Source organism: Conger conger, chromosome 12 (genome assembly GCF_963514075.1).
Source record: "Conger conger chromosome 12, fConCon1.1, whole genome shotgun sequence".
Classification (NCBI taxonomy): Eukaryota; Metazoa; Chordata; class Actinopteri; order Anguilliformes; family Congridae; genus Conger; species Conger conger.
The window spans coordinates 26,510,351-26,526,440 of NC_083771.1; the positions used below are offsets into that span (position 1 = coordinate 26,510,351).

Below are 16,090 nucleotides of genomic sequence, written 5' to 3' on the forward strand. Positions count from 1 at the left end.
CCTTCCAGCCAGCAGACACTGCCACAGCATCACAGCCCTGAGGCTCCCCTTCCAGCCAGCAGACACCTGCCACAGTATCACAGCCCTAAGGCTCCCCTTCCAGCCAGCAGACACCTGCCACAGTATCACAGCCCTGAGGCTCCCCTTCCAGCCAGCAGACACCTCCCACAGTATCACAGCCCTGCAGCTCCCCTTCCAGCCAGCAGACACCTGCCACAGTATCACAGCCCACTCCTGAGGATCCTTGAGGACATTTTTCCAGCCTGCAGAAAGTGACAGACACATTTTGAGTGTACACAGCTTATTTTCCTCGGTTGATAACCCAGTTGCCCTGGTCCCCAGTCCCTTTTGTGTGGTGTATCCAGTGTTTCAGTACTATAGCCCCTATAGTACTGATACTTTTCCGCATCATAGGGCCTTCAGTTACACTGTCACCTCAGCAGCGAAACGTGGGCCGTGAGACATAAAGGAAGCAATCAAAATAAAAATGTATTCTATGTACATGTGCGTCAGATGAGTCTGTCAAACGAAGAAGAAAGCGGAGTACTGTGTTTCTATGACAGTGAACAGTCGAGATTCTCCGTCTCTGAGTCAAACACGTCATTTCTTTCGGCAAAGAAAAAACCGGAACTGAGAACGAAAACCATCCCCTCGCTCCTTTAGCGGAAAATAACTGAATTAAAAGGCTTATGGAAATTAAACGACGGTGATAAACGTTTGTGTGTGAGTGGTGCCATGAATGAAAGGGAAGTTCGACACTCCGCCCACACGCTCAGCCAGGAAAACTCCTACACATCCACTATAGAGGAAGAACCGCTATTGTGAGAGGCGTTGAATAGGAAGATCAGGATGCAAACAAGTAATTTAAATCCGCCGCTGACGGCTCGCAGCTGCGAGTTATCAAAATCAATTATGAGTATGTCAGTTTTTATATCTGGTCCTACACTCTTTTTTTTATGAATAGTAGAAGGAACAATAGTCATGTAATAATAATAATCATCATAATCATAATAATAATATACTGTAATAATTTAAGTTCAAAATGTGATTGCTATTACAAAAAAAGAAGCGTCAGGAATCAGGGAATGGAAAGTGAATTTCATTGCTGAGTTTCCAAGAGAATAATTATTATTGACAAAAAACGATTGTAGTCCCTGATCAACAATGTCTGAAAAAATGTATTTGAAAAGGAACCCTGTGATTCCATAGAAGAACCCTGTGATTCCATATAAGAACTCTATCCAGTTCAAGGGAGCTTTCACACCTATGATAGAGGCTTCCAGAAATAACTAAAATGGGTTTCTCTATGAAGACAAGCCAAAGTACCATTTTTTTCTGAGAGTTAGATTCAGAATTAAAGACCACATTTTTTATTTTATTATTATTTATGATGAGTCTGTTCTGGGCCTGTACTGTTTCACAGTGGTTTCTTTGCCTTGGTAACAACACCTGCATATATTAATCTCTATAACATTATACAAACGCTGCAAGAACATTGTGTAGTCTTTTCGGACCATTGTCAACAATCTGACATTACATGTTTGGTACCTTCTCAAACTTTTAACCGCAGACTGTGTCCCCATTCCTGCTTTGGGAGTGATGAATCTCCAGTGTACAGCATATTTATATGTAAAATATCTGATGATAGATATGTACAGAAAGGTTGTCAAAGCAAAACATTGAATATAAACCTGTTATGTGTACATATATGTGGATAAATGTGTTGTACTTTGTGTTTGTGTTTCACTTTCTCTGGCCATTTGGCTGGTTGGAGGACGGTGGCCTGTAAGGACGGTGGCCTGTAAGGACCTTTAAAACTGTTACATCTATGGTGTGTCAGGGATCTGGCGAGGCTCAGTCTCGGGGGGTCTGTTCCAGGGAGGGGTGCCTGCCCTGTCCGTTGCTGTAAAGATGTTAACGGTCTGGGAGCAGCCTCAGGAGTGGATCGCTACAAAATATTTGAACCTGTGTTGATTAATGTTTCAAATAATATATAAAAATATGTTGCGAAATACTCCATTTATTGCTGCTTTGGTCTCAGTGGGATAGCTTTTGTAAATTTTTGATTTGCAATAGTTCCTTAGTTACTTAGTGGCTACCCTATGGGCTACACCAACCGACTCACACAAGGCCATAGACTGCGTATATCCGAATATAGGCAACGGAATGCATTTCTAAACAACATTGCAAAACATTCCAGTATATTTACGAAGTGTATTTAGAATGTCTCTATGTGTTTACATTTTTTTTTTTTTACAGTATACTCAATATGCCAATATATTTTCAAGGTATGAGAAAAGTAAGATGCCTGAAGGATGGGTCATATGTCAAGCTTCTTAACAGGTTTAAGGCAGACTGGTGTTTCCGCAATGGTAACAAACTGGAACAAAGCAGTTGGCACCTACAGTATATGTGGATATATCAGGATTAAGTCCTGACATAAAATCATATGGTCCTGGTTATTTGGTGTTCTGTTAGCATCTTTCTCTGTTCTACTAATGTGTCAAAATGTGATCTTTTTTGGGCTGCGGAGAAGGTTGTATTGTATATTCTAAGTTTGAAATGAATAAATGTAATTCATGAATTTGGGTTGTTTCAAAGCCAATGTGTCTCGTTTTTTCCTACAAGGAAACAGCGAAATAACTTAATATCATCACAAACATATTGTGACAGTAAACAATAGTAACTCAATAAAAATAGAATTAAATGCATACATGTTTGTCTCAGATAAACTGTGCATATTTGGGATCTCGTTTATTTAGATTAATAGATGTCAATAAACGGCAATGTTGAAATGGCTGGGAGCTGTATGTGTGTGCGTCTCAGATAGAGATACATCCGCATAGAAATAGGCAGAATTCAAGAATCAAAAAATTAAAGCATCAAATTTTTCTAGAGAGAGAGTGTGTGTGTGTGAGAGAGAGAGAGAGAGAGAGAGAGAGCGAGAGTGTGTCTATATGTGTGAGAGAGAGCAAGAGATAGAGTGTGTGTGAGAGAGCAAGAGAGAGTATGTACCTGTGTGTGTGTGTGTAAGAGAGAGAGAGCGAGAGTGTGTCTGTGTGAGAGAGAGAGATAGTGTGTGTGTGAGAGAGAGTGAGTGAGTGTCTATGTGTGTGTGAGAGAGAGAGAGGGAGAGAGAGAGAGAGAGAGAGAGTCACACAATGTCCCGTTAATGCTGCTTGTTCTGCATTGGGCTCCTCTGTGAATGCGTGGCAGAAGGCAGGAGCAGCACTCTCCTGAGAGCAGGTGTTGGAGAGGCTGATGTTCTGGCTGTCTGAATGCGCTGCTCCCCAGCCAGAGAAAAGCTTACTGTTCATAAACACTCCAACTGCCCGAGCACCAGACCAGCGCGGCCTCTCAAGTGCCACTCTAAATGCTTTTATTGGATATTTGAGGTGAAAACAACAATATAAATAAACCCATCTGTGACAAAGATTATCATATGGGCCCAAAAGAGGATTTTCTCACCGAAAGCCTTCCAGCTCTTTAACCCTTGTGTTGTCCTCATGTTATTCGTGCACCCCGTGTTCACAAGGTCAGCAATGAGCCACTCTCGCTGGGCCCCTACGGCCTATCACTCCTGAACAAATCACTTAACTTTACTTCAGCGTCCGGAGTGGCTGTGTTTCTTCTGTCTACGCCACTCGTTCGACTCCAAGGCACACATCATAATTGATTAAAAAAAATTCTGGAATGTGGAATAGGTTAAATGTAGGTTTTTTATTCATAATAATTCAAACTTGGATTGAGGACATTCAATAGATCTACCAGGATGAAACAGAACAGAAATGTCTGCCAGGGTGAAACAGAACAGAAATGTCTACCACGGTGAAACAGAACAGAAATGTCCACCAGGTGAAACAGCTTAATGTTCAAGATGCTTCCCGTCTTTAAGGTGCCTACAGATCACTGGTCATCACTGAGAGATGTACCTCCACCTGCTACTTTTTTGGCTGTGGGTTGGGGTCAGTAAAGCTGGCAACTCTAAACTGGGGAACTGCCAAGTAGTTGTTACATTAAAAAAAACCCCATCAAAAACCTTCAATTACAAGGGCATTGAAATATACACAAATAAACAGCCTGTTAAAAACGAGATACATTTTTAAAATATGTTGGGACACGCATATTGGCATATAGTCTTCATTCGGCAGCTCTGTTTTTTCCAGTCATTATTGCCCCCAAAAACATCCATCTCTTTATGGACCAAAGCAAGTTTTTAAAACCAGACAAACAAATAAATCTTTCAAAAGTGAATTATTTAGAGTTTTACTGCCCTCTGGTGGATTATTCTTGAAGCATACTTTTGTTTGCAGCATGTGGTTGATGCATTCTGTTACAGATGGGAGCTGTGCTTTAAGATTCATGTTGATCTTCAAGCAGCCTCACTTGTCAGATTCACAAACTTATGGCACTCTGAGCTTAGCCTGGTTACTCTGATGTGTGTGAAGTCCATCCAGTTTCAGGGGATTTGTGTTGCTTTCCAATGGTCATTTGCTTCTGACGATTCAAGCTAAAACCAGTCAGATATTTCACTGGAACTAATCACAAATTGTAGCTTCCCTTCCAAGATAGACTATCTGGGGTACAGACTAATAGATGGCCTGCAAGTAATCCTTCGACTGACGATGTACAGATGCATACAAAACACTGCATTCTGACTTATTTTATGGTCATGGAGGTGTGACAATGGTCAATAATTCCCCTGTAATTATAGAGTTTCAAACACTGACACATACTGTATAATATACAGTATATGATCAGTGGGCTCAATGAAATCCAACTACTGAAACCAACCCACCTCCCCATGTCAGTGAGAAAATGTATATGGCAGCCATTTTATAGTCAGTGGATGTGAGATTTTGAGGATTATTTGGGGAATATGGATTCTTCCAACAAATTAATGAAGTTGAATTAAAACAGCACTTAACATGAGTAGATTTTCAGAAATTGTCTGAGTAAGTGATATACAAAAAAACATTGATAGTACTTACCACATAATGACTTTACCACATAATGACATTGAGCATATGCAACACACCAGCAACACTTGACAATCCTTGATAGGGGGAAGCTGTGAGACGATATATCTGTGGATTTCCATAAGATTATCTCCTTTCAGCCTGAAGCATTAGTTTTGAGTGACTAACAGAGACACTTCTTTGGAGTGCTACATCCTTGTGTGCTGATTCAGGGCCAAAACTGAACAGGCTTTCAGCTTCTCTCAATTTATGGAATCACTCAATTAATTGGTGTAGTGCATAACTTGTCGTTCATCATTATTTGAAAAGTGTCCAGATAAAACACGGAGGATAACTGATATTTAGTTGCAAGAATGTATACAATTAACAGTTTAGGAAGCTGCCATGTTTTTGAAACCTTTAATGTAACAAAAGTTGATTATTGCCAAAATAAATCATATGTCTTTGATGCAGGTCGCTGTTAAGATACAAATACATGATACAGTGGAAAACCAGAAAAATCCATATGGCAGACATTCAAGGACAAATCTGCATTGTCTATCCCAGTGTAATGTCTAGCCAGTGTAATGCCAGGCAGGGATGGGGTTTGCAGTTAGCCGCCTGGATGTCGCAGGCTTAAAGGCGAGTGCTAAAAGACTTCTCCATTTTCGGGATAATTTGTTATGTTTATGATTTTTTTTGTTCCTCAGGAAAATTGAAAGGGAAATCACAAATGGTGCCTTTTAAATTGTAGTGGGAAGTTCAATTGTGCACGTGAACACCTTCCGTCCTTGGGAAAGACCTAGCCTTGCTTCTCGACACCTGCACCTCTGAAGCGGAGAAAACTAATTATTGGATCGAATAATGAGGGAAATCTCATCTTTTCATTTCTCTGCATTACCATTAAAGCTATTGAATTAGGGTATGAAATAATTATTATTTTCACTAGTGATAAATAATTAAATCACATCTTTTCTATCACCGATATCACCAATGAATATGTATTGTTTCTGACGCAAGTGTGTGTTGCGCAGTGAAAACATTTACAAAATAATAAAAATATTCATGTGTCTTTTTAAATGCTATAATTGGGGATAAGTAATGTTAAAGGCATACTATGCAGGATCATTACCATGATACTGGCGTCTGTGTTCACTTCTGCCCAATACCTTACATGTCTACTTTTATTTGTTATTCGAAAAACTTTTTACTTCATGTATCGGGATAGAATGTGTCCTATGCAATGAACTCATGCACTCTGTGATCCAATAGAAGGAACTGATATGCTTCACACTATATATTGAGCCTAAATGCATTCTGCATTATGTTCAGAGTCTTTCACAAAGTATCTTGTGCACATCTATTATAGCAGCACTCAAAGAAAGGCATAATATTCAGACACATTCTGCATTTGTGTATTTTGGGGGTTGTGGTACGATTTAACATAATAACTAGCAACTACAGACATGATAAGTGATTTAATTATACAAAATATCGGCTCTGTACATCAGTGGCTCCCAAACGTCGTTGGGACTCACGATGCATGCTGGTTTTTGTTACAGCCGATTGCTAGACTCAGTAGAATTGTGGGAAATGTGTGATTATTTTCCTTAAACTTGATTGAGCACAATGCATGTTTGGGGCATTTTCTTTGTCTTTTTCCTCAAATAGTTTCATTTCTGTGACCAAGTGTCAGTCCTTTCAGCAATTATACCCCCTCAAAAATCCAGGTTCAGAAAGTAAAAGTCTATCTCAGCAGTATTTTGTTCCACTGAACTGGATTTGCTCAGTTCCTCAGCCAGAAGAAAAAAATGGCATGGCTTTTTATGAAAATGAATGACTTGCATGATAGATTATGATTTTGTGAAAGTTGATGCAAGAGGCCTATTTCTAAAATTACAATACTCTGCAGAGGCCTTAGGCACCTGTATAACATTCTGTACAGATAAGATTCTTTCAAAAATAATTCAATGAAAGGCCCTAAATAAACATACTATACATTTTACATTACATTTGAGTAATTTGGCAGAATAGTTAAAAACTGAATCAAATCAATACTTTTTGTGACCACCCTTCGGCGTTAAAACTGCATCACTTCTCTGAGATAGCCAACGCTGTCCGGCAGTTCTATAAGACAATCAGCAGGGAGGTTGTTCCAAGCATGTTGGAGAACTTGCCACAGTTCTTCTGCAGACTTTGGTTGGGACCTTGCTTCTGATCTCAGACAGCCTTGATCAAGTTTTTATGTAAAAAGTAGTCAATTGCCTACAGTAATATGTTACTTTTTTAAATGAAATTAAAAAATGTCTCTGTAAAATCAAATCTTTTGGAAAAAGGATATTTGGACATCTCAAATGTGTTCTTTTATACTAACACACGCAAAAAAAAATAAACATACATATATATAAGACACAAAATTCTTTTTATTGTTTAACAATTTTTTAATTAACGAAAATACCGTTTTGGGACTGTTGAGTTGCCTAATAAATTATCCAAAATCTAACTAACATCGTTGACAGCCAAGCACCAAAATACATTTATGGTAAGGCATTGCTTGTATTAAAGTTGTCTTTAGCTTGATTACTAACACATTAGGGATGCATTTGTTAAACAATTTCAAAACTCGAGAATTTTATGTTATAACGTATGTTGAGGACGTGTCTAATACATAGATTGTATAAAAAATAATAATGTAATAAAATAATGTTAAATAATATAAAAAACGATAAATAATGTTTGAAACAAAAATAGACGTTGTAAAACGTGCATGGGCCTACATATTCATTTCACAGCGGTAAGATGAGCTTTTTGGTGTGAGTGTGTTTAATTTGTTTTGTTATATAAAATAGTCCTTGGGAGCACGGCACCAATTGACTGTGACTCCGAGGGGAAGGCACTGGAATCCTTTTCCTCAGCTTCCCGGAAGCGGCTTTTCAAGATCCAGAAAAATGGCGACTTTGTCGGTGTGTCAGCCTCAGTTCGGCGGTTTCAGTTTCGACTATTGTAAGAGGTAAGAATCACATGTGAATTAGAAAAGGAAACCGTTTATGTGCGCTGCTTGTTTACGTCGGGAGATGTTTTTAGACTTAATGGTTGCTTTTGTGCGATGATTTGGGCACACCTGCCCATTGTTGCTGGTTTGCTAACTAGCATACGGCCTAGTTTGGCGTGACTCAGTAATTTCTGTCATCTTTATGGTAGCTTGTGATTTGTCATTTCTATGAATGGAGGAATGAAGCGGCTACACCATATACTTAATCTGCTAACATTTTGATCGCCAAAATATTGACCCTTTTGATAATTATTTCTTACGACTGTTGAAGTCGTATAACAACGCTTGTTCCAGGTTGACTAACGTTACCTTCGTGGCTAATTCGTATTGATGAGCTTACTGGCATCCTCATCTCAGTTTACCATATGTAACTTACATTGTAAATTAGCAGCCTAAACCCAAAGCCTCTATTATCTGTATGAAGGGAAATCTACTGAAAATGAAACATGTGAAAGACATTATTGGTTGATACATATTTAGTTATTATATAGTAACAATATAGTTACTCTACATAGATATAACGCTATCTGACCGGTAGATCTAGGCAAGGTTTCCCACTGCAGTGAACATAATCATGGGTCGTGTTGTTTGCTCAATACTTTAACTTAGTTTGGAATAATGTTCTTATTTACAGTTTTGCCGTTTCCTTCATGCAAAAACGTCATGTAATTTTCACGTATGGTTCTTGCTGATTTTATGCGCAGTCGACATGGAATTCCTTTTTCCTTAACCCCTTCCCCGGTGGAGACGAGTATATACGTTTTTACCGAATGTCTTTTTTTCACGGACGAGTAAACACGTCTAAAACATAACCTTCAAAAACCAGCTACAGACGAGTTTCTGTCGATTCTGGGCGTTGTTGAGCCTTTCTAAGTATGAAACGAGTCTACTCGTCGACTCATACGTCTGGCAGAGGTGTTGGCTCTCGCTCAGGCATTTCAAAAGTAAAGGCGCGTGTTTCGTAGTTTTCCTACAGTAGTCAATGCTCTCAGCGGCATTTCTTTTGATTCGCGCCATTCATTTGTTGTTTATTATTTTTTTCAAAAAATTACACCCTAAATGTTTAGTTCAGGGGAAGATGGTGACTATGAACCTTCGCGTCGCTTAGAAGTTTGGATACGTCTGATGACAGATAATACCATTCATAAATTTGCTGACTGAATATTTGCAAATAAAGGTAATTTGTGCTATAAAATAATTCCAAATAATTTCATAAGTAATTTCATTCATTTATATTCGCACATTTTAATTTCTGCTATATTTTTGCTAGTATATGTAATAAAAAACAAAAAAAATAGTTTTTTCATTCCCCTTTACTTTTGGTAATTAAATTATATGAAAAAAATGAAAGAAAATATGGCTAAAAAATACGGTTTATGGGAAGACGAGTTAACACGTTTTTGCCGAAAAGGGTATTTCCAAAATAGAATTTCAACCACAAAAATGGGGTAAAAATTCAATACAAGTTATTTCTCATAATCGGCATAAAAAATCCTATATTAAATATAATTTAAAGAATTCGTCTGAAAATGACATGTTTTTTCCAAAATAATTGGCGGGGAAGGGGTTAAATGCGTCGTGAACCACCTATTGAAAGGGTCACATTTCTGTCTAAAATTGAGATATGGGCCTGGATTAAGAAAAACGTTATATGGTTAATGTCTATGGCTACTGCTGACGTATGTGTTGGTTCCCCACCTCGACCCGGGGACCCCCTGTTTGTTTCTTTTCGTTCCAGTATCAATTCCAACCCCAGCTTTTAATATTTCTTAATTAGGTGCCTTTTGTGTTTAGAGAGATTATTTACTCTCTCTACATTGCAGTATTTTAAGACACATGTCAGAAATGGCTGTGCATGTCATGATTGTCCCATGTTTGCGTTGTGCTGTTGCGCTATATTGCAAACGCATAAAGAGGCAAAATTAGCTGAATCAAGAGGTTCCTAATTGGTGTGAAATGTGGACACCAGGCCACTGCAAATAACCATTTGGTAGATAATGAACAATTATTAAAGGAAAATTATTTAATAACTTGAAAGCATGTGTCCAGTTGGGAGTCTATTGATTCACTTTAATATGGTCAGTTAAAATGTTAACTCTGTGTATTTGTTTGCAGTCCAATGAGCAGTGTGTGAGCATGGGATTTTTATTCTTCATGGCATGCATGTTTATTTCTGACGTTATGTAGCTTAAGAGGGTGTACAATCCCTCTTATGGGTATGCACTTTGTTGTACGTCGCTCTGGATGAGAGCGTCTGCCAAATGCCAATAATGTAATGTAAACATGAAAAGCTCCTAATTAACATGTTAATGATGGCATTGCAACTGGGGTTGGGGGGGGGGACCCAGCATGCACTGGGGGTCCTCAGAACTGAGGGTGGGAACAGCTGCTTCTGGCAGAACATTGGAGCAACGTCACAACAATGGGGGGGGAAACTTACTGCATCATTATCACTGGTACTGCCGGCATCTCCACCCGTGTCCACCACAGGTAACAAATTCAGTAATGCAAGCAAATTAAAGTGCTGCCTGTAGTGTAGTGGTTACGGTGTAGCCACAACAAGATCCGCACAGCCGTTCGATCCCCAGTGTAGCCACAATAAGATCCGCACAGCCATTGGGCCCTTGAGCAAAGCCCATAACCCTGCATTGCTCCAGGGGAGGATTGTCTCCTGATTGTCTCCTGCTGTACGTCGCTCTGGTTAAGAGCGTCTGCCAAAATGCCATTAATGTAATGTGCTTGTGTGTGCTTTTCAGGAATGCTGTGTTTGAGGCGGAGGTAACAAAGCTCGGCTGCAGTGTTCCTGGTGCCCGAAAAACCGGAACCACGATCTGTGGCGTTGTTTACAAGGTGAGCACAGTCCATAACCTGTTCTTCCTTTCTTTCCTTAGTGAGGTTAATAATGCATGTGAATGTCTGTAATCTCATCGTCTTCTGGTGCTTTTTAAAGGGATATTGCACCTTCTTATAGCACAATTAATTTTGTGAAGCCTTGCAAGTATTCACGCTATGCAAATGCAACGAGAGAGCCTTGTGTTATAAAAGGGTGAAATGTCCCTTTAAGAACTCACTCGGGTGTTCTGTGAATCTGTGCCTGGAAGACAAACGTAGTCATCAGTCATATTAACATGATTGAATCCTGGGAAGACTCTTGTCAAATGATATTCTTCAGTGAAGGATCCTTTTAAAAGGGTTCATTTGTCCAGACCGCACGTACCTTTGCGAGGCCAATACCTAAATTCCTGACCCATCCCATGGGCTTTAGGCTCCAGAACATTCTAACTTGCGGTGCAAAATGCATTGATTTCTCTTTAATTCAGGGGGGAAATGAATTTTGAATGTTACGATTGCATGTTTGGACCAGTAGAATTGCAGATGTTTTGGTTCAGTACTTTTTTCTAAATTTTCTGTGCACTTAACTATTTGGGGTCATTTGGATTGAAGCTGGTTTTTGTTGGAACGGATGGGGATGTTATCAGACGTGTTTTCTTTTTCTGTTTTTGTCACTGCTTGGTCTTTTATGACGTGCTGAGTAATGGCCTCTTGTGTCCCCTCAGGATGGGGTCGTTCTGGGGGCAGACACTCGGGCCACAGAGGGCATGGTCGTGGCTGACAAGAACTGTTCCAAAATCCACTACATCTCCCCCAACATGTAGTAAGTACACATGCACTACATCTCCCCCAACATGTAGTAAGTACACATGGACTACATCTCCCCCAACATGTAGTAAGTACACATGGAGTAGTGTGTGCAGTTCATGGGACCATACTATAAGAAAGATTCAGAGGCAGTGAGAAAGGTTCAGAGGCAGTGGAAAAGGTTCAGAGAAGGGCAGGGGTACTATTGTTAGATACTATTTAGCTTTTATGCAAACTGGGCAGTAGGTACACTTAGGGGTGGGAAAAGGCGAGCATTGCTGGGCTTAATGGCCTGTTCTCGCCGTTACCTTGTGTTATACAACATGAAGTAAGTACACATCTCCCTCAGTATTGAGTAATATATACCATATACACCAGCCTGACCTCTCCGTTCTGCGCTTCTGGGCCCTCGGTGGTGTGATGTCATAATGTCGGTGACCTCTGACCCCTCCTGCTCTGTGCTGCGCAGCTGCTGTGGAGCGGGCACGGCTGCAGACACGGAGATGACCACGCAGATCATCTCCTCCAACCTGGAGCTGCACTCCCTGTCCACCGGCCGCCTGCCCCGCGTGGCCACCGCCAACCGCATGCTGAAGCAGATGCTCTTCAGGTACGCTGCGCTGCGGGTGTTACTGCGGACCGCTGCGGGTGTTACTGCGGACCGCTGCGGGTGTTACTGCGGACCGCTGCGGGTGTTACTGCGGACCGCTGCGGGTGTTACTGCGGACCGCTGCGGGTGTTACTGCCAACCGCACCGCTGCGGGTGTTACTGCGGACCGCTGCGGCTGTTACTGCAGACCGCTGCGGGTGTTACTGCAGTCTGCTGCGGGTGTTACTGCAGAGCGCTGCGGGTGTTACTGCAGACCGCTGCGGGTGTTACTGCAGAATGCTGCGGGTGTTACTGCAGAGCGCTGCGGGTGTTACTGCAGACCGCTGCGGGTGTTACTGCAGAATGCTGCGGGTGTTACTGCAGACCGCTGCGGGTGTTACTGCAGAATGCTGCGGGTGTTACTGCAGACCGCACCGCTGCGGGTGTTACTGCAGAGCGCTGCGGGTGTTACTGCAGACCGCTGCGGGTGTTACTGCAGACCTCACCGCTGCGGGTGTTACTGCAGACCGCACCGCTGCGGGTGTTACTGCAGACCGCACCGCTGCGGGTGTTACTGCAGACCGCTGCGGGTGTTACTGCAGACCGCTGCGGCTGTTACTGCAGAGCGCACTGCTGCGGGTGTTACTGCAGACCGCTGCGGGTGTCAATGTGTTACTGCAGTCACCCCTGCTTTGGGTTAATGAGTTTAAGGGCTTGAGAGTTTAAGAGATTATGAAAGAGCTTGTGTGTGATCTGAGGCAGGTGTGTGATCTGTACTGTACCTCACAGGTATCAGGGGTACATCGGAGCAGCTCTGGTCCTGGGGGGTGTGGACTGCCTGGGCCCCCACCTCTACAGCATCTACCCCCACGGCTCCACTGACAAGCTGCCCTACGTCACCATGGGTGAGTCCCTTCTCCTGTGACGGCCTGTCACTGTGCTGTTACCTGGTTAAAAGGATCGAATGGGGTTTTCTTCAATCTGCACATGAGTCTTTAACAAGCTAATCGCTTGTTAAACAGTTCATTTCCTGATTGCTTGGTACAAAACTGCCGTTGACTTGCTGCATTTCAGTGTAATCGTCCCACAATTCTAACAACCTGATGAGCACCATTTAAATTTTTGGTGTTAAGCACATTGAGGTTATGTATAAAATTTGCTATATAAATAAAATTGGATTTGATTTATATTCCCATTTTAAAATCCAAGTGTGCGGCTTGCAGCCTGGTTGACAATAGCTGTTAGACACAGCTTACGTTCCAGATCGCTCCCTGATTGGGAGAGAACAGCTCCTTCTTGCTGTGCATGTACCCATGCTGCCCACCAGTGGGTGCTGTTGTGTAAGCACTGTGTTGTCTGTTTTAAGATGTGTTATTACCCAATTAAATTTTATAGCCAAATTCTGAGTTCGATTCACCGTGTGGTTGGTGTTTGTGAGTAAACGTGGGCTTGTTGATGACTGTGTTGATGACTGTGTGGTTGGTGTTTGTGGGTAAACGTGCGCTTGTTGGTGACTGGTTGGTGTTTGTAAGTAAACATGCGCTTGTTGATTGGTTGGTGTTTGTAATTGTGGTCTTGTTGATGACTATGTGGTTGGTGTTTGTGAGTAAACGTGCGTTTGTTGATGACCGTGTGGTTGGTGTTTGTGAGTAACCGTGGGCTTGTTTATGACCGTGTGGTTGGTGTTTGTGAGTACCGTGGGCTTGTTGATGACCGTGTGGTTGGTGTTTGTGAGTAACTGTGGGCTTGTTTATGACCGTGTGGTTGGCGTTTGTGAGTAAACGTGTGGTTGGTGTTTGTGTTCTCTCCTAGGCTCCGGTTCTCTTGCTGCTATGGCGGTGTTTGAGGACAGATACCAGCCAGACATGGAGGTGAGCTAAATCACGTCATTTACAGTCGTGTCTGTTAGAGATTCATTAACTACAGAATCCACACGCTCCTGTAATGTACAGGGAGCCCCACCTGTAGTAACTCCACGTTAGAGATTACATTAGGCACACTGGATTCACTGAAATGAAAATGGTTTATTTGTAAGGTCTCTCCCTCTCCCTCTCCCTCTCAGGAGGAAGACGCTAAGCGGCTGGTGAGGGATGCCATAGCAGCAGGTATCTTTAATGACCTGGGCTCCGGCAGTAACATCGACCTGTGTGTGATCACCAAGGGCAACGTGGACTACCTGCGCCCCCACGACGAGGCCAACAAGAAGGGAGTCAGGTGAGGCCACACCCTCGCCTCACACATACCACACGCATACACACACCACACACACACTGCACACGCATACCACACACGCATACCCACACCACACACCCTCCCCTCACGCATACACACACCACACACACACCGCACACGCATACACCCACGCACACACACACCACACACCCTCCCCTCACGCATACCACACACGCATCCACACAACACCCACCCTCCCCTCACGCATACCACACGCATACACACACCACACACACACTGCACACGCATACCACATACGCATACACACACCATGCACACACCGCACACGCATACACCCACGCACACCCTCCCCTCACGCACACCACACACGCATACACACACCACACACACACCACACACGCATACACACACCACACACACACCGCACACGTATACCACACACGCATACACACACCACGCACACACCGCACACGCATACCACCCACGCACACACACACCACGCACACACCGCACACGCATACCACCCACGCACACACACACACACACACATACGCATACACACAACACACACACACACACCCACACACACCGCACCCTTCGCACATACCGCACACACTCTACACACCACACACACCACACACACCCCACACCCACGGGAGTCCTGTCTTGGGTACATCAGGTGAGCCTGCAGTGCATGGAATGGTTTTTTTTACAATCTAATACTAATGAAGTAATGAAATCAAAATTGCACTCCCCAGGGGCCTTTATTCATTCAAATGTCATTCATTCATTCATGTCTAATTCATTCCTACATTCATTCCTTCATTCATTCATCCATGACTTATTCATTCATTCATTCATCCATGACTTTTGAAGCATATTGAGTGCATGTTACTTTGAGTATGTGGAGTGGGCATGTGTTAACACAGCCTGTTCTGTCTAAAGATTGACTGCACTTGAATCTGCGATGGAGTAAGTAAAAATGCATGTGTGTGGGAATGATGTAGCTTAACCGCTAGCTTGTCCTCATCTCCTACTCACCTCACGAGTGTGTGTGCTACTTATCCCATTTAACAGTGTGTGTGTGTGTGTGTGTGTGTGTGTGTGTGTGTGTGTGTGTGTGTGTGTGTGTGTGTGTGTGTGTGGGGAGGGGTTCTGTGCAGTCTCAGAAATGGCCACCAGGTGGTGCCAGGGAGCCCCCCACGCTGGCATTGAGCTCTGTTTCTCCAGCAGTGAAGCTCTCCCACAGGACAATTGGGGCTCAGCTGTGTAGAGCCAGACATGTCCTGGGAGCAGGAGCGTGGCTGGATGTGGTTGTGTTTGTTTGGAGAGAGGGGAAGAGGGAGAAACCTTATGTGCTGACCAGAGTCCACCCCTTTCCCTCCCCCAGAGCCGGGAGCTACAGATACAAGCATGGCACCACGGGCGTCCTCAACAAAACCGTCACCTCCCTCCCCTTGGAGGTGGTGGAGGAGACCGTCCAGACCATGGACACGTCCTGAGTATCGGGTCCGTCTCCCCCCCCCCCCCCCCCCTCCATTCCTGGCCCTACCTCCAACCTCCGTCACCACCCTTACCTCCACCCTGTTCCATCCTCCTCCTCCTCCTCCTGTGTGTCAGGCCCTTCACATGCTTTACAATAAAGACTTGTTTCATGAA

The 16,090-nt window shown here is 42.9% G+C and overlaps 1 protein-coding gene across 1 annotated transcript; it reads left to right on the top strand.

The window, feature by feature from the left end:
* The first annotated feature begins 7,839 nt into the window (after positions 1 to 7,839).
* On the top strand, positions 7,840 to 16,090 carry psmb7 (proteasome 20S subunit beta 7). Its single transcript, XM_061262928.1, has 8 exons — positions 7,840 to 7,968; positions 10,767 to 10,860; positions 11,568 to 11,665; positions 12,119 to 12,259; positions 13,028 to 13,143; positions 14,051 to 14,109; positions 14,301 to 14,452; positions 15,822 to 16,090. Exons 1-8 carry the CDS (start codon positions 7,907 to 7,909, stop codon positions 15,931 to 15,933), a joined length of 834 nt encoding a protein of 277 aa, XP_061118912.1. The 5' UTR covers positions 7,840 to 7,906; the 3' UTR covers positions 15,934 to 16,090.

What these genes read in the sequence shown, in the direction of transcription:
- psmb7 (XM_061262928.1), top strand. Translation starts at nt 7,907, where the DNA reads ATGGCGACTTTGTCGGTGTGTCAGCCTCAGTTCGGCGGTTTCAGTTTC. An exon ending in TCTGTGGCGTTGTTTACAAG is followed by an intron (nt 10,861 to 11,567) that starts GTGAGCACAGTC and finishes GTGTCCCCTCAG; the next exon opens with GATGGGGTCGTTCTGGGGGC. An exon ending in GATACCAGCCAGACATGGAG is followed by an intron (nt 14,110 to 14,300) that starts GTGAGCTAAATC and finishes TCTCCCTCTCAG; the next exon opens with GAGGAAGACGCTAAGCGGCT.